At 45.8% G+C, this 19,686-nt stretch overlaps 1 protein-coding gene across 11 annotated transcripts in view; it reads right to left on the reverse strand.

Moving 5' to 3' along the window:
* Nucleotides 1-19,686, reverse strand: part of ABCC5 (ATP binding cassette subfamily C member 5) — a 67,559-nt gene that overhangs the window by 14,966 nt on the left and 32,907 nt on the right. For 9 of the 11 annotated variants that reach the window (XM_071437886.1, XM_071437885.1, XM_071437884.1 and 6 more), the window contains 12 exons: nucleotides 18,996-19,142; nucleotides 18,552-18,681; nucleotides 17,860-18,013; nucleotides 17,623-17,751; nucleotides 17,089-17,275; nucleotides 16,116-16,205; nucleotides 13,722-13,911; nucleotides 12,850-13,009; nucleotides 12,350-12,428; nucleotides 11,643-11,756; nucleotides 10,431-10,595; nucleotides 8,232-9,751 (listed from right to left, as the gene is read on the reverse strand). In XM_071437886.1, coding sequence (XP_071293987.1) covers nucleotides 9,650-9,751; nucleotides 10,431-10,595; nucleotides 11,643-11,756; nucleotides 12,350-12,428; nucleotides 12,850-13,009; nucleotides 13,722-13,911; nucleotides 16,116-16,205; nucleotides 17,089-17,275; nucleotides 17,623-17,751; nucleotides 17,860-18,013; nucleotides 18,552-18,681; nucleotides 18,996-19,142 — 1,647 coding nt within the window. In that variant the 3' untranslated portion in view covers nucleotides 8,232-9,649. Of the gene's footprint in view, nucleotides 1-3,811; nucleotides 4,729-8,231; nucleotides 9,752-10,430; nucleotides 10,596-11,642; nucleotides 11,757-12,349; nucleotides 12,429-12,849; nucleotides 13,010-13,721; nucleotides 13,912-16,115; nucleotides 16,206-17,088; nucleotides 17,276-17,622; nucleotides 17,752-17,859; nucleotides 18,014-18,551; nucleotides 18,682-18,995; nucleotides 19,143-19,686 lie in introns of those variants that run through there. The other 2 variants (XM_071437896.1, XM_071437892.1) reach the window with 2 other exon arrangements.

The raw sequence follows: 19,686 nt of genomic DNA on the forward strand, positions 1-19,686 counted from the left end.
CATCTACTCCACATGCAAATCCCTCCTGCACTTCCCCTTGGGAAATACACATGACATCATCATCATGCTCTTCATTTTTATCTAGCTTTTCATGTATACAGGAAAGCTGTTTCACACATTAAAGCTGTTCTGTGGTGCATTTAAATTAAAAAGACCTGCTGCATGATTCCTCTGCTGAACAAAGGCTTTTGGCAGCCCAGGCTTTCCCCTGCCCACATACTGCAAAGAAGTCCATACTTTATAAGACACCTGCCAAGAGTATAATTTTTATTGACTTAGATCATAATCTTTTGCCCAAATCTGGCAAATGACAAAGGCAATTAGCTAAGTCTCTTTTAATTTTAAACCTCTCCATGTTTCTACATGCATTATTGATGAAGGTGGCAGGAAGAGCTGCAAAGCCACAGCTTCTGTTCTAGGCAAACAAGCGGCTCTATCTGATGACAAAGTAAACAAAACACCTGAGATGCAGAGCACATGACAGAAGCAAGGCACACCTGGGCAGCAAGTCATTCTAATGGGACTGAGGAATCAAGACAAATCTAAGGAATTACAGGGAAGTTTCTAGCACTGCAAAGAGAGCTGTCCTTTCTGCTAAAACCTGAAGATGAGGAAATGTTATAATTTTTTGTACCAGAACCCAGAGGAGGATTTGCATTTAAGGAAAGAAAATAGCACTGCTGCTAAGATGTGCACTGCCAAATCAGAGAAATGACACAGTGGGCAAGAGATAGTGCAGATTTTTCTCTCTAGGGAAGGAAAAAAGAAAATATCACACAAGAGTATTACCAAGAAGTAAGGGATGAGGGAGAAGAAGGAGAGGAAAAACGGGACTATTGTCCCTGATATATCTGATCACTGTGTGCCTTCAGCCCACACCAGGAGAGATACACAATGATTGTGACAGCCTTGCCTCTGATGGAAACTGGTGATGTACTGAGCATATGGTTTCCTAACAGCACAGGGAGCTGGAATGCTCTGTGAAAGGCAGATTTAATCTCTCAGCTGTCTCTCAATGTCCATCAAACAACGAAAGACCCTGGCTTCTTCCTCCACACGAGAAATAATGGGACAGTCAAATAACATGTCCAGATGGCTCAAAGCAAGTCTATCAAGACAACAGGTTTCCAATTTTAAACACTACTATCTCTGCTGCTGATCTTACTGCCAACACATTCACACTGCACTGTAACATGTATTCACTGTTTTATAGGTCCCACAAGTATGATAAAGGTCCCACAGAAAATAAACCCTGACCTAAGGAGCATACATTCCTAGAATGGCCAAAGAAAATAGAACTTTTATAAGAGAGAGGTCTGACACTGTAAATCTGTGCCTCACTAACAGAGAAAGGGGACTGCCAGGATATTTACAAGACCTGAGTATAAACCATTTGACCCTTATACATGTATGGGTTACTCATCCCTGTTAAAGTACAGGGCTGGGCCAAAAAACAGCAATGACAGGGAGCACTACAATAGCTCCAAATCGCTTTGGATCCAAACAAAATAGCTCAGCATGCTGAACATGAAGGGCTACAACAGGTGCTACTCAAGGACAAATATTTTGCCAGCCAAAACCTACAACAGAGAGTGAACAAACATGGTAGGATTTATGTCAGTGAGCATGCCTGCTCCTGCTTTCCAGGATCACTTGGGAAGGGCAGTGCATGTCCCCAGTGCTGTGACCATCAATAATCTTGACATGAGCCCTTGCAGCTTCAGTTCAGCTGAAGCAGTACACACTGTTAAAGGTACAATAAAGACTTCAAAGAACAGTATAAAGAATAGGAAGCTCACCTCTGATCCATGGGGAGCAAGACAACAATAGAAGGAATGGAAGAAATGTCCCCACAGCATCCACACAGGACTGCGTGTGGGGCCAAGGAGACAACACATAAATACAAGGTGAGACTAAAGGAACATCACATCAACCCTGAACCTTCTGGTGGTTTTCACATTCCCAAAGCCAGATCAGTATTCCAGTCATACTGAGATCACTTCTCCATAGACTCAGCAGGACAGGCTGCCCCTTTGGCAACAGGGCTGGCAAAACACAGGGGAAAGCACAGGCTGGCCTAAAATAAAACAATTTGTTCAAGAGGAGGAAAGCACGTTATCATGTACTTTGGGAGGTGTGGCTCAGCCAGACTGAGAACGATTGCAGAGCACACAGCAATGCCAAATTAGCTTTAAAGCCTTCTCACCATAAACAAGGCAGAGACTGGACAAAAGAAACAGGTTTCTTCATAAAGCTGGGAAAAAAATAATGAACGGAATCTTCTGAACACACTGTGAGCTACATGGCAGAGTATTGTACAAGGAAATACTAAACCCAGGAATTCCAAAGGTGAAAAGGAGTAATATCCAAGTGGATCTGGACTTTAGAAGTGACAGAATCTTCCTTCATTTTTGCACTTGTAGGGAAGGATTAGAACATTAAAAAGTCACCATATGACCACAGGAAACTTCTGTCAATAAAAGTCTTCATGTGGAACTCACTATTTTGAGTGAGCCAATGTATTAAGACTACCCAGATCATTCCAAGGATGAAATTACTTTTGTGATCTTCCAAGTAGTATTAAAATTAGACAGAGAAACACCCAGCAAACACATTCTAATCTGCAAGACTTTCCTATCAAGAGGAAAGGCCTACTATTTACTTCCTGTGGGTTGTGTTGCAAGAAGCTTTTATTATTCAATTCCTGCTCTTGTTAAATACATTGTAAAAGCCAAAGAGATCCACACATTTACTGGTTTTGACCAGTGCAACGGCAACACCAAATCAGAGGACTGAGAGACAATTCCTCTAGGCAACATAGATGCAACAAAGTTGCAAGACTCTTATAAAAATACATCTCTTTTGTAAATAGATTCGTGAACCACATGATGAAAATCACCTCAGTTTAATTTCCAACCTGAACAGACTGTACAGTAGTAAACAGAACTGATGTTCCAGTGAGAACTTAATATTTTCACTTAAAACTTAAAAAACTTCCTAAAAACACAAGATCTGATAAGCAGCACCTAAAAGGCTGGGAATAAAGTGCTTCTAAATACCAGGGGTTTAAAAGAAATTACAGAATTTACAAAGCATTTCACTGCTGAAGAAAGCTAATCCACAGACATGGAAGCACCTCCATGGCTACATCCTAAGAGGTGTTTTGGGCCATTTCTCATCCCTTTTTTCAGCAGATAACTTGCAGGAACTTCTGGAATCATCCCTGTTCTTCTCAAAGCTCCTGACCATGGCTCATTGGAACACCAGCCTAGCTGTGCAAGGCCTGATTTTGTTAGCAGTTGGCAAAACCCCCAGGGAAACTCCTACACTGTGCATGACATAATTTATCCTGAAGGACTGAGGCGAGGCAGGAGTTTGCAAATTTTCACTCTCCTCGCCAACAACTGCAATGTCCTTAAAGAACGAATAACTTTCAAATTACTATAGCGAGGGGGGATGAATAGCCAAGGGGTCCACGCGATGGGGGAAGACAGGAGGGAGAGAGGCTGGCTCGCTACGGGCACCGCTGCTGAGTGCGGCAGGGGACGGCGAGGCTGGCAGTGCCGAGAGTCCCTGCGGGCAGGGGACAGATGCTGCTGCCCGGCGGGCTGGAGCTGCCAGGCCATGGGGCCAGGGATAGGACCGGAGAGGCTGGCACTGAGACACATCCCGCCGCCTTTGCTGAGGAGCCGGGGCGCTTCCCCGACGGTCACTTAGAACAGGGGCAAAGATGCGCGGGCGGCACGGGAGGGCTCTGCCAGCCGCCCCGGGACCCGGTTTCCTACGTTACCAACCCCCGCCCGGTACTCACGGCGGGGCCGTCGGCCGTGGTGTAGCGGACGATGATCTGGAAGGGCTGGTGCGGCTGGAGGGAGGCGGGCAGGGAGACGGTGAGGGACGAGCCGTAGTCGGTGAAGGGGTCCACCCTGAAGCCGAGCGGGCAGGCGGAGCAGGGCGGCTGGGCGAAGAGGGGAAGCGGCGGCGGCGGCTCGGCGGCGGCGGGCGGGGGGCCGGCGGGCGGGTCCGCCGGGGGGGCGGCGGGGGGCAGCGGTCCGGCGGCGATGCAGGGCGCCGAGAGGAAGGTGGCGGTGGCGGGCGGGCTGGCGGCGCAGGGCGGCGCGCAGGGCGGCGGCGGCGGCGGGCAGGGCGGCGGGGGCGGCGGGGCCGGAGCGGCGGCAGCCTCGGCGGGCGAGAAGGCGAAGGCGCAGGGCGCTTCCCCGGCCGCGGCACGGCGGAAAGCGGCCGAGAGGACGCGCAGCGCCGGGTGCACGTCCAGCACCAGGGCGCGGGGCTGCGGGCGCAGCGCGCAGAGCTCCAGCACCAGGCAGCCCGCCAGCGCCCGCGCCTCGGGCCGCAGCTCCAGCCCGAGGTGCAGGTGCCTCAGGCTGAAGAGCTGCGAGCTGGACGCCGACGCCACGTCCGGCGGCGGCTCGGGAGGTGGCGGCGGGGCCGGCGGCGCCTCCGGCCCGGCCGCGGAGCCCTTGCGGCAACAGCACAGGCCGGGCGGCCGCGGAGCCGGAGCCGCCATGGAGCGGCGGCGGAGGAGGAGGAGGAGGAGGAGGCGGCGGCGGAGGCGGCGGCTGCTATGTGAAATCCATGGGCGGGCGGGGAGGAGGGAGGCCCCGGCGGCCGGAGCGGCCGGGGCGGGGAGGGGGAGGCGGAAAGGACCGGCCGAGGGAGCGCAGGGCCCGGGCCCGGACAGCAGCGGCGGGCGCGGCCGCCGGGGGGCGCCGCGGGGGCGCCGAGGGGCGCTCGAGGGCGGCCCCGCCCCTCCCGCTGCGCGCGCACCCGGCCCGCCCCGCGGCGCCTCAGCCCGGCCCGGGCACGGCCGGACACGGGGCGGGCCCCGGGACAGCCCCGGACACTGGCACCGCTCCCGGAGGGCAGCGGTCACTCCTTCATTCCCTCATTCCCTCATTCCCTCACAAGGTGTGGGTATCCGCGCGTGCCGCCTGCCCTGCGCGCCAACGGCTCCGTCCAGCCGTGGCCCTTTCGCAGGGCAGCTTTAAGCGGCCCACGCTGAGTTTCCCTCCTCTCGCCTAGCCCGGACACACCGATTCCAGCCCTCCTGCTCTGGGCACGGCCATTGGCCACAACAGCCAGCTCTGTCCCTCTGAATGCCTCACTTTCCCCGTCCCCAGCTGCACCACAAACACCCCCAAAGCCTCCACCCCACGCTCCCAGCAGAGCTGATTCTTGCACCCTCATCCTAGCGCTTACTAGTTTGGCTTCCTCACTCCTCCTGGTCACACCCCCACATCGGGCTCACAGCTAACCCTAAATAACCTCCCTTCTCCCTGCATCCCCCCACACCTGTTTTTTCATTCGCTTCTCTCCCACCTCCGCTGCCCGTGGTTTCCTGCCTCCAACTCTCCCTGCAAACTGGCCCTAGAGCCCAGGTGAGACATAATGTATTTTATCTTCCCCAGAACTCTGGGTAATCAATCACACACCCTCTACTGCTGCCTTCCGAAATGGGAAAGGGCAGAAATCACAAAGTTATCAGCTTTGTACAAGCACTTGTTTCTCTGCGTGGCAACAGCAGGAAGGAAGCTGGAAGGAAGGAGGTGTGTGCAAGTAACTGTGATTGCACTCCCACCAGCCCAAGAGAAGTGCAGTCTCTGCCCCATGTAATGACACTTCTGTAAGTTATTTTCACTCTAATTTTCACTGTTATGTTTTGCCTACCTCACTGCCTGATGAGGCTTCAAGGCACATATTTTGGACAAGACAGGAACATTTCTCACATGGTTGTGGGTTTAATTAAGCCATAGTGGTACATTCTGAAAGCCTCCCAAGCCTTACACTAACAACTGCAGCATCTGCACCAAATTCCAGCTCAGTTTCCACTGTATCATCACACCAGAGGCACAAACTGTGGCCTCAGCACATTGTGGCTGCAGTTACTGGCTCAGCCAAGGGTTAAACAAATCACAATATCACCCTCCACCGACCTGAATCTAAAGAAAACCTTTGTGTAATCACTTATATATAGTAAAACATATGCTACAGTTGCAGTAAAAAATAACAAGATAGCACTCAGACTCTTTGGTTGCTGCATACAGCACCCTGCTTTCTTTCTCAGCATTCTTTTCAAGCACCTTCAAAAAGAAATTTTGCCTTTAAAATAAATCCCCTTGTAACTAAGAAAAACATTTTTCCTGCCATTTTTGCTGTCCATGTCCTCCTTTAATAAATCAAATATCCTGCTTTTATTCTTCTGACACCTTCTCACACTTGTACCAGTTGCCTTTTGAAAAATATTCAGCTCCCTCCAATTTTGTTTCCAGTGATGCACTAAGCCTGTTTGACATGGCTTTCATCTAGAGGTGGTGGGCAAAGCACAGCCCCAGCAACCTCAGGATCTGACCCTGCACTACCTTCCCCACAGATAAGGGTGAAATGTCCTCAGGTGTTCAAGCCAGGACAACTTTAGGGCCTGATTACACCAATCTAACTGCACTTTAACTCCACAGTACTTTCAGAAGAATCCTACCTGTGCTTGTTTTCCCAAGTCACCATTACACACAACGGAGCTCTGCTTTTGTGGGGAATAAATACCTTGATTTGCTTTGCTTTTGTAGCTTCTGCTTTCCCTATTAAACTGTCTTGATCTCAACTCCCAAGTTTTCTTGCTTTCACCTTTTCAATTCTCTCCCCCATCCCACAGGAATGTGTGGGGCTTAGTTGCCAGCTGATATTAAACCAGAACAGAAGCATGTGCTATCTCCATGCTATTTTGGGTAGGATCTCTTTAAAAAAAGTCTCTGTCTCAATCCCAGTGTTTTATTCTATTCCTCATAGGATGAAGTCTTCTCTGGATATCATACTATAAATTCTAAAGCAGAATCCAACTCCTGAACATTCCAATCATCAACCTCCTGCAGAATGCTCCGACAATACAGATATTTCAGACAGATTTGTAAATATTAATGTGTCTTCCTTCCACTTCAGTGACAGGGCCCTTTGCCAGGCTTCAGCTTGCTGCTGTAGTTCAGGATGAAAGTCAGTAAAAAAATTACAGCTCCCCCTGTGAGCAGCAGTACTTCAGTACACCTGTGAGACAAGTGCCAAATGAAGCGCAGAAGTGACCACAACAGAAAGAACATTTCCTTCTGTCAGTCTCTGTCTTTAATTCCAAAGTAACAGTGCTGCAGCCAAGGTTTAACAAAATGGTTGAGCTAATCCCTGCTATTCACAGGTGACTGTTCACCTGCTCATCACAGACCCTTGTCTGACACCTTGCTGAGCTGTTTCAGCTGGCCAAAGCTGCAGCAAAGACTCAGCTCTTTAGGAGAGTGTAGCTGGGAACAGCAGTTTGGGGCAGATCGCTGAGCAGCGCCCTCTCACACCTATGCTACTGTTACAGCCAGCACCTACTGAAAAGAGCAGCCTCACTTCACCTCCCTTCCTGTGGGTGGTGCCTTCCTGTCTCCTCCTTTGTACAGCTTTCCTGCTTTCAGCAACTTAGCTTTCTGAACTGGACCACACAAGAGCCACTGCTGGCATCGGGAAGGGAAGAGGAAGTCCCAGCCTGGAAGAAGAAGGAGGATAAGATCAGGATGGCTCCCCTTTTGCCTAGACTGCCATTAGCTCAGCCTTAGCTGCCAAGTGAAGCCACACACTGACCCCAGCAGCACACAGAACCAGGTACATTAGCCCATTTCCTTCAAGGGAAATACTGAAGTCCATGGGGTACACTCCAGGCCTGTGAGCAGGGTAAGGTCTGTGCTAGTTAATTCTTGCTTTGGACAAGAGTTAAGAACAACCACAACAATGTTTTTTGTGCTGCTTCAAGCTACAGTGCAAGCTCTGTTAATGCCACAATTTGCCTGTGGTACTGGTAGGTAGAAATGCTTCTTTCTGTGACTCTGCAGTCATGTCACTCTATAAACAATAGTGCTTTCAGGTAAAGAAAATGGAAAATCTGAGCCTAAGAAGGTCTTCCACCTGACCTCAGCCCTTCTACTTGGCTTGAATACTTGCACTATAAATTATTACTCCCTGTACTACTCAACATACCCGTATTGCAAGTTACCCCCATGCTGGAGGGCACAAAAATCACCCACTACACTTTTAAAGAAACACCTTTACTCTGAAGGAAGAAAGATCAGACCATGATACATGACAAGAGGGGAAAAAAACCCAAAAGCCTGCAAACCTGCTTCCCAAGGCTCAAAAAGGTGCAAAGTTCTTTATGTGCCCAAAACAAACCACTTAAGCCAATAAAATTTACAAAACCCAAAATAGTTTTATTTACTTTTCAGATTTCTGCCTCAATGAGACATTTTGCAAACATGCTAAGGCTACAAAATGTCCAAGTTGACAAAGACATGCAACGCTGACCATTCAATAAGTCACAGCTATCACAGGAACAACTGTGTCCCCCGGGCCACAGGTCCCAAAAACAGGGATGGTGTACAGTGATCATGGCAACGCACTACACAGGACCCAGTAACCTGAGGTAGGTCATTTACAGTAAGAAAACCATGTCCTACACCAGTGTTACATCCTAATCAACAGGAACCCCTCTAAGGTTCCAGAAGACGTGGGGTCGAGGACTGCTTCCTTAACAAGTGTGCAAGAAAGAAACAGGAAATATCCATGTTGATTAATCTTAGTTTAAGTGAGCAGAACAAAGTTAGTGTTACCCATGCCAGTGAAAGCCAACCTAAACCTCTGAGGAGTGTTAGCAGCTTCAAGATAAAGAGTCAGTCAGCTGAAGCAACTCTGAAAAGGCTTTCCTGCTAGCATACAGGGTACAATTTGAACCTTATGATTAATTTGTTACAGATCATTCCACAAACAGTAAGATTTTGGTTGTGTTAGATCAGCGAAGCAGGAAGAGCTTGGGCTTGCTTGCATTAAAATAAACTCTGCTGATACAGTAAGAAATACTGTGTCAGGACACTGAGAAAATACAAGGCCTTAATGTGACCCAGGAGTGGTTCTCCATTCAGATCACTAAAAACCCTGCTTTGGAAAAGCATCATGGGAAGCAGCAGCCACTGCTGTGGTGAACATTAGCGATGGCCCAACCAGCTCTGATAAATTACAATGCAATAGTTACACCACAGAGCTCTTCTCTGCTGCGCTAGACAAAGATGTGACAATAAAGGACACTATTGCAAAGCTTCACTTCCACTCAGACACGCAGAAAATCCGGCACTAGGAAAAGACGAACTGTAAAAGACAAAACATTGTCTGATACAGCCCGATAAAGCCAGATCTCTGGTACCATAAACTGTACAAAAATGATAGAAAAGAATATGCACTGTTATTAATACAGTGCTTATTTTAATATAAAATAAACAGCTTACATTTCCACTGTAAATATAGGCTATATACAGAATTATGTATAGATATAGCTACATGTATAAAGCTTCATTATAGGCCTCTGATACATTTATAACTATGGCTCCCTGAGCCATTTGTAGAGTGCATTTAATAACAAAAAATTAGTAGTATGGAATAAATACATAATAAAAACATGAGTTCTTCTGACATGGTTCTAAAAACTCTCTGGCTTGACACATTGTGCTAGAAATTAAAAGATGAAAAGACAATAATCTGCGAGGAGGAGGAAGAGCTGGCCTGCCACAGGCAGGGAGCGTAGCTCTCCAAAATTAAAGTGACTTTGCCCTGAATTTCAGCCCTTGACAGCAACCTTGTTCTCCGCAGCAGCAAACATAGCATAGAAGCGTGAGTTCTCGTTGGCCAGAAGGGCAGTCGGGGTGTCAAATTCCACTACCTGAAACCAAACAAGGCAGGTAAAGTATGTCAGTAAAATTCAGCAGAGCATTGACTTCTACCCCTTGGACTTGTGATGGCAGAGAGTGGAAAACACAACATTCATCTTTAGGTGAGACACCAGGCAATGAAGTAATTGTATTTAAGGATACTGTAACCTGGAATGCTTCCAATTGGCTCAAAAACTAGCCCAACAGGAAGCAATCTCTGGTGGTTCTGACAGAGGCAGATGCTATGGGCTTTTGCCTTCTCTACCTTTAAGAGCCTTGCTCAATGTTCTTGCATTTAACTATTTATGACTCCCAAATGGAAGCCTGAAAAATAGGTAAAGTATCTGCCATTAGGTATGCTTGATGGCACAGGGCTTTATGAAAGAAATGGGAAACTGCCACTGAGCCCCAGCAGAGATGTTTATGTTATTACCCATCTCAGAATTAACCTACAAAGGAAGCCTCAAAGAGTTTTAAAGACAGAGTGTTATTCTATGGTACTTTCTTGGTGTGAAAAAAAAATTTTGCCATCTTGGATCTTGTCCCAGGCAGCAACTGATTCTACTGGTCTATTATTACCAAGGATATGAATGAACACAGAGGCTTTTCTGCCCTGCAGTGCAGCTGTTCACTCAGTTCCATCTGCACACATGGCACCAGCAGACCAGGGGCAGACACCTCCCTGCTCACCTGTCCCTGTGTTAGCACCATGATCCGGTCACAGCCCAGCACCGTGTGCAGGCGGTGAGCAATTGTTAGCATAGTGCAGTCTGCAAACGCCTCTCTGATGGTCTCCTGGATCAGCAAGTCTGTCTCTGTGTCCATAGCAGCTGTTGCTTCATCCAGGATCAGTATCTGAAAGCAGCACAGAATTCTGGTTGTTACCCATGGTCACACCTTCCCTCCCTCAATATAAAAATACATGGGTGGGCAGAATGGTCACAGCCAAGTGTTGTCACAACTGGCAATCCTTACAGAGCTGTGGGTACAAACACAGGTTTTACAGTACCCTTTCAGTTTCCTCTATGTAATTGCCTTCAACAAAGCCTATGGATGACACATTTTATTGTCACATCCTAGAGCTACATGTGGGTTATGACCTGGGCCTCAAGCTTCCACTACTTTCAATTTTATATTCCACAGATGAATCTCCAACATAATTTTTACCAGTAAATTGATTTGACACATCCCTGGTGATGACATTTCTCCTGGAATGAGTCAATACTGACAAGGCTTAATAGCTTTTTTAAACTCGGTAAAAAGTCTCTTCCCCATAGACATAAACTGATTTGGACTGATTTCTTGTCAAAGCTGAACTGGACATGCTTTGTGCAGGTACTGCAGAGACAGCAGTAACTTCTGCTGAGTAGTCTGACTTTAAAAACAGATGCAGAGTGAACTCTAAAATATTATGATATGTCACATTTCAGAAAAAAAATTGTTAAAACCAGAATCCTGATCAATCTCAATCCAAACATCCTTTCTCACTGTAATTGTTTGTTTTCCATTCCTGCAAAATCTTTCACTTGGCTGGCATAGCATGGTCCCAAAGTCCACTTGGAGACCACATTTTAGTGGAGCACCATGTAGAAGGAAAACACTTGGCTCATATTAACAAAAAGGTGGAAGAAGGGAAGAATCTGATGCTCCCCAGTAACAGGACACTGAAGAAATGATTGTCTGACACACTATTGTTAGCACTTACAAGCAATGCCTTTCCAATTGCAGGACACTGCAGGAGCTGGCTACAGACACCTTCCTGTTTGTTTTAACCTTACACCTCTCTGGGTTGCAATAATCATTGGTGGGATTCCTCTGACAGACAAAGAATCCAGCACAAAAAAGGCTTGGTCCATCCTATAATTCTGGTATCTCTAGCTATTTCTCTTCTGCTGTGCTCACCTTGCAACGACGCAGCAGAGCTCTAGCTATACACAGTAACTGTCTTTCTCCAACAGAAAAGTTCTCCCCATTTTCCATCACTTCTGAATCAAGCTTCATAGGCAGCTGTGCAACCTGTGTGGGAAAAAAGAGGCAAAAATCTCAGAGCACTGCACAAAATCATATAAACACAAACAGATCTCCTGACAATCTTTGTCACCAGCAGAAGAGTGAACCTAGTCCCTGCAGGAATCCTGCAGCCATACCTGCCACCTGGCTTACATGAAAAGGAACTGGAAATGTCGTGGCAGCAAGACTTACTGCAGAGGGCCTTGCAAAGGGCAGGTTTTAAGTTCAGTATAGATTTGCACATGTGACATGTACGGTCACAAACAGAAATGTAGAATTCACACCTCAGGCACATACAGGAAAATATCACTTGAAATGTTTTAACACCCTAAGAATCCCTTGATAAAGCAGTACTCTGCTATTCTATATACTAAAAAAAAAAAAATCACAGAATATGGCATGTCCCTAAAAAACCAAAAGTAGCAGTCTGATAAAATAATGGGAAAAAAGAAAAAAAATTGGTCAAATAAAGCATAGAGAACAAGGGGGGAAATGTAGTGAGAAAGCTTAGATAAAGACCTCTAAAGTAGCTGCTAACAGATTATGGTGCTTTGGAAGTCAAATGCAAACATCCATCTCCCAGGGCACATAATACTTACACACTCCTTCATGTGAGTCCTTTCCAAAGCAGCCCAGATTTGTTCCTCACTGTACTGATTGAAAGGATCCAAGTTTGATCTGGAAGGGGAAGCAGAAAACAAGGAGAATTTTAACTCAGTAATGAATGGCAAACCAACAGTGCACTAATTTATCCAGACAGGTGATTCCCATCTGGCCTTCCACTAACAGTTTCATTGCCAGGGAAATCAGATGTTCCCAGCACACTGAGGTTAGAAGAGCTAAAAAACAAGAGTAGAGATGGAAGACAAAGATACTAAAACTTCAACCACATATAAAGGGAAGCAAGACTTCCATACAGGATGATCATACCCAGTGCTGCACTGGGCCAGCTAAAATCATTCATCTGTGTTTTTTATTTCAAAATTAGAACAGAAGCTAGGATGCCTGAGAGCTACCACCTCACCAGGCACCTACTGCATTTCAGGTACAAGCAGAAAGACTGCTCAGTCCCTTCTTGTCTTCTTATGGCCTCACTAACCTCACAGTGCCACTGAACAGCACAGGTTCCTGAGGGATTATGGAGAGTTTGCTCCGAAGATCTGCCAAGCCAATGTCATTTATTTTCACTCCATCAATTTTAATGCAGCCTCCAGACAGTTCAACAAGACGAAAGAGTGCCATTCCAAGAGAAGACTTCCCTAAAAATGAGATAGGAAAAACATGACTGCTATTTCTATGGAATCATAATGGTTTTTCAGATGAGAAAGCATTTTAAAAGCTGACCACATCTAAGAAAAGTCTTAAAATACCAAAAAGTCCTGGTAAGCAATGCTCTGGTAAGTTCTGAGGTTCAGCATTTAATTTTCTGAGCAGTTGTGGGGGTAGCTCTCCTAATAAAGCCATGCCTGGAGTGCTGCCCTAACCCCACTGCCAAAACCCTGCCATGAAAACCCAATACAGCAATATAAATTACTTATTTAGAAACTCATTTTGAGGTTGATTTAAGTCATCTCACAAACAGGGGTTTGGATTCTTCACATTACAGAGTTCTGAGATGGTTCAGAGCCAAACCTGCCAGCAGCATCAGTACAGAATCTTTCAAGAGAGTCAGAGAAGCTGCAGTGGGCACATTGTAGGCACCAATCTGTGCTGGTCAGTGCTTTGGGGAGTTAAATATGATCAACATACTGGCTCAAGCATAGTAGGATATCCCTGTGCTTTAAATGGAAATTTGTTTTCACTATTGTTAACAGGGATCTTGCTTATGTACAGACATGAATGGAAACCTCCACTGACAGTGCTCAAGCCCTCCTGTGCAACCAACTTACTCAAACACAGGACAACCAATATGACTGCCCCAATCCATTCTGTAAAGGTAATAATTTAACTCTGCTTTGTGTTTTTCCTTACCTGAGCCTGTTCTGCCCACAATGCCAATCTTTTCCTTGGGTTTGATGGTAAAGGACACTTTTTTAAGTACTAGAGGGAGGTTCTCTCGGTACCGCATCTCTGCATTTTCAAAAACAACTTCACCTTCCTGTGGCCAGTCCAGAGGAGGAGTTTTGTTCTTAATTCGAGCAGGAGCTTCCAGGGAAAGCGTCTTTTAACAAAAATACAGAAGTTCAGTTTCCAGTAAACAAAGCACCAAAGGAAAATTATCAGCTACAGCTTTCAGCAGTTCTTCCCTGCAGACTCAGCCCAGATCATTTATGGCAGTTTCATGATGAGCTGTTTGGCTGGATGTGGGCCCAGTGGTTCAGAAGTTTGCTGTATTACACTGACCACACTGTTAATTCCCCTCCTGTTGCCTCAGTAATGACATCAGTCCTTCTACACAACAGTGGTTTTCATCAATGGAATTCAAAATGTATTTTAGGCCTACTGTTTATCAGCACAATCCTATTGAGTTTCATGGCACTCCAAAGACTGGATGCAAAATCTGGTGCATTTCTATGCCTCATTTGCTATGCCATACCAGGGTCACCACTGTTGATTTTGACACAGAAGAGAATGTCCAAGTAACATTAAATGCCATCCTCTTCCTTCTCCTCATGTCCCCCTGTCCTGCTGAATCAGTCCCTTCCAGCCTGCTCACTTCTGCTATTTCACTTTGCCCTTTACTGAGCAGTTCACAGATGAAACAGAAAAGCAGAACCTCTGAAAGCCAAACACAAGGCTTTATAGCATGTTTACAGTGAAGTCAAGGTCACTTTCCCATACTTGGCACAAGCACCCTCAAAGAATGGCAGCAATCCCATCATGGGATTCACCTCATGTAACTGAACCAGGCCATGACAACTCCTTTATAGTCTCTACAAAGAGAGATCTCTACAAATGCTATAAAACAGCATTTCTGGAGTGTGATTTTTCTCATTCTAATATAAATACCTAGAACAGATAATAAATTGCCCTCTAGAGACACCCATTTCCTACACTGACCATAGAGAGATCCCACAGGGATGGCAGTTGTAGACATCTGCAATATCTAGTTAGAGGCAGATTAATTGTACACCAGGGGTTTGAGAGAAAAACAGCCATCTGCTATGATAGTGCTCCCATTCCTTGAGCTTGATGCTCAAAACAGCAACCTTGAGCCCCCACTGGGGGCTTGGAAAGACCCAGGACCTGAATGGTGTTTCACCGGCCACCCACCCTTCACTTCAGCTTCAAACTAGTTTTACAGTTTCATAAATGGCTGTCTAGAGATCAACATTTTTTAAAAATCACAGATAGTGTTGCTTGATAGTGATACAGAATGAGAGACAATTTTTAAAAAACCCCAAACAACAGCCTACAACTGTAGGTTTTGCCACTAAGGGCCTGACTGATAAACCCATCTCGACCCAGTGGGAGATACAATATTTGGCACAGTTGTCAAGTTGTGTGGTCACCAAGTCTTCCATATGCAGAAATTTTCTACTTAGATGCCTCCAGAGGATTTAACTGGGGGAGTGGACAGGTTTGGGGCTTTTGTCTTCTCTGGTTTTTAATCTGTAGATTAAATCCACACACTTTAAGAAAGCCACAATATCAACTACTAAATAGCCCAGATTTGCCAAATAAATAAATGTATCTCCCTCTGAGGTTCACAGGAAACATTAAATAGGAAAGCCTTTCACCCCACACACCAGACCCAGTAGGAGGCTTTCTCCTGGCTATGCTTTCCCCACTGACCCATGCCCAGTTCTGCACACACAAATCCCAGTTACAAAGAAAGGGTTACAGATAATCAGAGCAGCTTGCTAAGCACTTAGCCTGGCACATGTATCATGTTCAGCTGAGCACATTTCTCATGTTTGCAATAAGAGCATTCCCTTGACTTTTCAAGCATACAGAAATTATGTTACATAAGACAGCTGCAGAAAAGCAGGCTTATTAGGCTGAAGTGGAATTATTTGTAGATAAAGTAACAAACAGTTATCTGCGTTTAAATGAAGGAATTCCATTAGGTTTGGAATGAAGGATGCCAGAACACCATCCTTTTGCTGTAAAACAATGTTTTGAATCCCCAGTTACCCCTTTCACACACTCCACTCTTTACTGTGAGTGTCAGCAAACTTCCAATAGCTTATGTAAACCAGCAATGCCTCTAAGTTTAGTTACCTACCAGCTCTGGGGCCATTCAGCCCCCGCAGTGCTGATACATGTGCTTCACAAAACAAACTCACTCTGCAGTGTTACAGCACAGGCTTTAGTGCCTTTCCAAGATCAGGAATGTACATTCTGTACCAGGGCAGACTATGGCTGAGGCCAGCAATGTAACAAACACAAAATTTCACAACAGGCAGTTGAATGCAGTCCTACCTTGATATAGTGGTCAATCCTCTCCACTGAGGTGAAGCGAGCTTCTGTCTCTGAAGCCAGTCTGACTGTAAACTGGAATAACCCTGTTAGCTGAAGAGGTGAAAGAAAACAGATTTTTAGAGCTGTGACTTGTTATGGAATTAAGAGATTAACATGGCCAGGAGGATCAGGGCAGTAACTGTACTTGGGACTGAAGAGGTCACACCTTGAACCCTGTGTTCAGTTTTGGGCTCCTCACTACAACACAGATATTGAGGTGCTGGAACATGTCCAGAGAAAGGCAACAGAGCTAGGGAAGGGTCTGGAGTCCTGTGATCACTCTCTACAACTCTCTGAAAGGAGGGTGGAGCCAGGTGGGGTTTGCTCTCTTCTCCCACTTAACAAGCAATAGGACAAGAGGAAACAACTTCAATTTGTGCCAGAGGAGGTTTAGATTGGATGTTAGGAACATTTCTTCACAAAAAGAGCTGCCAAGCACTGAGATTTCCAGGGGAGTGGTGGAGTCACCATCCCTGGAGGTATTTAAAAGTTGTGTAGATGTGGCACATGAGGACATGGTTTAGTGGTGGGTTTGGCATTGCTGAGGTAATAGCTAGACTCAATGACCTTATTGCTGTTTTCCAACCTAAAGAATTCTATGATATTTGATATTCTTGACATCAGGCACCATATAACTAAGGTCTTCAAGGCAATTTAATTAAATAGTTCATTTTAAAATCACCATAATTTATGAATCCCTTGAGAAACCAGCAGCTTAGAAACTTTTCACAAGAGCAACAGCTTTAAGTATGAGGTGTCTAAGCTCTGTGATTTCCCCTCAGCACCACAAGGAGGCAGAAGAGGCCAAACAGCAGCTCCAACAGAGTGCTCAGAGCCCTGCAGCTCCTCTGAGCCAGCGCTGGACGCTGCTTGCTCATTAGCAACATCTACATTAAAAGAGAAATAAAGGATTACAGTATGTGGTCACACTCACCTGCACAGCATAGGAGATGGCCAGGCCAGCATAGGCAGGAGGGATCTGGCCATGCATCAGGACAATCATAAGGCCAGTGGTTGTGATCAGAGCAATGCTGATGATGTCCAGGCGCACGGCCAGCCAGCGCATGGCACAGCTGAACAAGTAAAACGGGGCCTGGTTGTCATCCAGCAGCTCCTGGTACCTGAAACAAACACAGCAAATGTTAGTGGACTCCATAGCCTGATGTTCTGCAAATATCACACCTACTTAAACTCCTGTTCCAGTATCAGGATTCAGGATGAGAAGACTCATCACTGACCAAATTTCAAACCAAAATTCGAGGCAGGGTTTGCAAACTTCCCCCACTACTGCTCTTCCCAGTTTTCCCTTACCCTTCCTTCTGTTCTCCCAGTTTCTTTCCCCAGAAAAGTAACTTTCAGTCATAGAGCCAATGATCCATCAGACTCCAGCAATAAATCCTTCTGAATGCCAGAAGCTGTTGCATTCAGCTTTGTGCTCCACCATTCCCAGATGGATATCTAGACTGACCTGTGCAGAAATTCCTGTCCTTTGTGGTAGGCATGGATTGTGGAGAGACCCTGGATGCTAGATGTAATGTGAGACAAGAATGGAGACTGTGTGATGTTGTCCAGACGCTTGAGCTCTCGAATAAAGACTCTGGAAGGAAAGAAACACTTTGAGTTTCATGCAGAACCACCATATGCCAACCACTATGTCGTACTTGAAGGTGAAAGTACCTTTTCAGCCAAAGTGTGGTGCACTTACCTAGACACAACATGCAGAACTGTGAACAGGACAATGAGGGGCCCCACTGCCACCAGGAACCAGGGGAAAACCCCAGAAATCACCCCCACACAGAAGAACACAAGGATGACATTCTGGATGAACATTTCCGCTTGAAATGGCAACCGAACATCAACTGGGAAATGGAAGGAAAAGAGGAAGATCTTGAGTACAGAAAACTAAAACAACCCATAGAAATCAATTCCAGCTCTACCTCAGTTACAAACACAGGGATTTCTTAGTTTATTCAAATTAAAAATGCACATTTTCACTGGGATGTTTTTACCTTCTGAGTTACTGGCAGTCTAATTATTCCCATTTACAGAAATATCACTGATGTAACTCTGACCTAATTATCACCTCTGCTCCACATCAGCTTCACTCCAATGTTTTAAGTTGCTCCTGCATTACCTGCTGAGAGCCCATGTGCAGCCTGGAGGTACAACAGCAGCAGCACATTTCCTTCTTCATAAGTGGATGCTCAGACCTGAGCTATCAGCTGCCTTCCAGAATCATAACCCAGGTATATCCCAAGTCCTGCTTTGTTTATTGCAAGTGCACATTTGGCAACAGACACAGGGTACAATCACCCCAACAGCAACAGACTGGAGAGTTTTCAGGGCTTAACTGGGAGGTCTGAATGTGGGATTTACAGGGCACACAGTGAGAGATACCTTCATCCATGTCTTTGGAAAACCTGTTGAGGATCCTCCCAGTGGGTGTCGTGTCAAAGAACTTCATGGGGCTACGCAGAATCCGTCGGAAGAGCTCATCATGGAGCCTTGAGGATGCTCTGAGAGTTCCCTGACAATGCAGAAAACATTGCAGGGTTATAAAGCAGTGTTTGCCTTCCTGCCACTCAAATAGTCTATTCTGTTTCTCTCTCCAATCATAAGAGGTTTTTTACTGCACTCTGTGCCTCCAGCCCATGGAGGAAGCTATTTGGGCAGAAGTTTAGCAGAAACATGGTGCAGCCTCAAGAGGTGGCTAAGGAAACATTACAATCCATGATTGACTTTGGTTCAAAAGTCTCTCAGGAGATGACCAAAAGCACCACAGTGACAGAAATTTGCAGAAGCAGGAGTAGGGGGGAGACAAACACCAGCACAGGCACCTACCTTTACAAAGACCACACCACGAACGGCTTTCAGGATCAACATCACTGCCATAGACAGTGCATAGATGCCAGCATAGTAATGCATGTGAGGGTTATCTTTCATACTGTTGCTTATGACAGTCTCATTTCCCACAGTCACCGTGGTGTTCTGCAGAAAATTCAAAGTTTCAGAGGTTGTTTAAGACAAGGATGAAGCATGTATACATTAGGTGTGGTAGAATTTAACTGCCTTGTGTGTTCTCCCACTATATTTGACATTTCTTCTTGAAACTACTTCAGTGACCACTGAATACTTCAGAAACTTTTCCCTGGCAGAGATGTTTGACTTGTTGATCTGTAGCCCTTGATCTCTTTCCCTACAATATCTTCCAAAATACTACCACAATGCCTATTTCATTTGATTCCTAATCTCTCATTTCATCTCTTATTTCTTGTGTTCTTCTGAACAATGTCAGATACCTGGATACCACCACAGACATATTCACCTTGAATAGATCTTTATCAAATACTTATTTCTGCCACTATGCAATAAATTCTTTACTGTCACACTGTTATACATTCTCATTTTCTCTTTTATTTTTCCTCTTTTAGTATGTTTAAGGACCTCATTGTTGATTCTAATATCGTTATCCATCTGCACTTCATTATTTCATCTCTGGGATTAATACCTTGCTCTCTGTGCCCCCACAAAA

Source organism: Agelaius tricolor, unplaced genomic scaffold, assembly GCF_023055355.1.
Source record: "Agelaius tricolor isolate 1412-34295 unplaced genomic scaffold, bAgeTri1.0.p SCAF_12, whole genome shotgun sequence".
Taxonomy (NCBI): Eukaryota; Metazoa; Chordata; class Aves; order Passeriformes; family Icteridae; genus Agelaius; species Agelaius tricolor.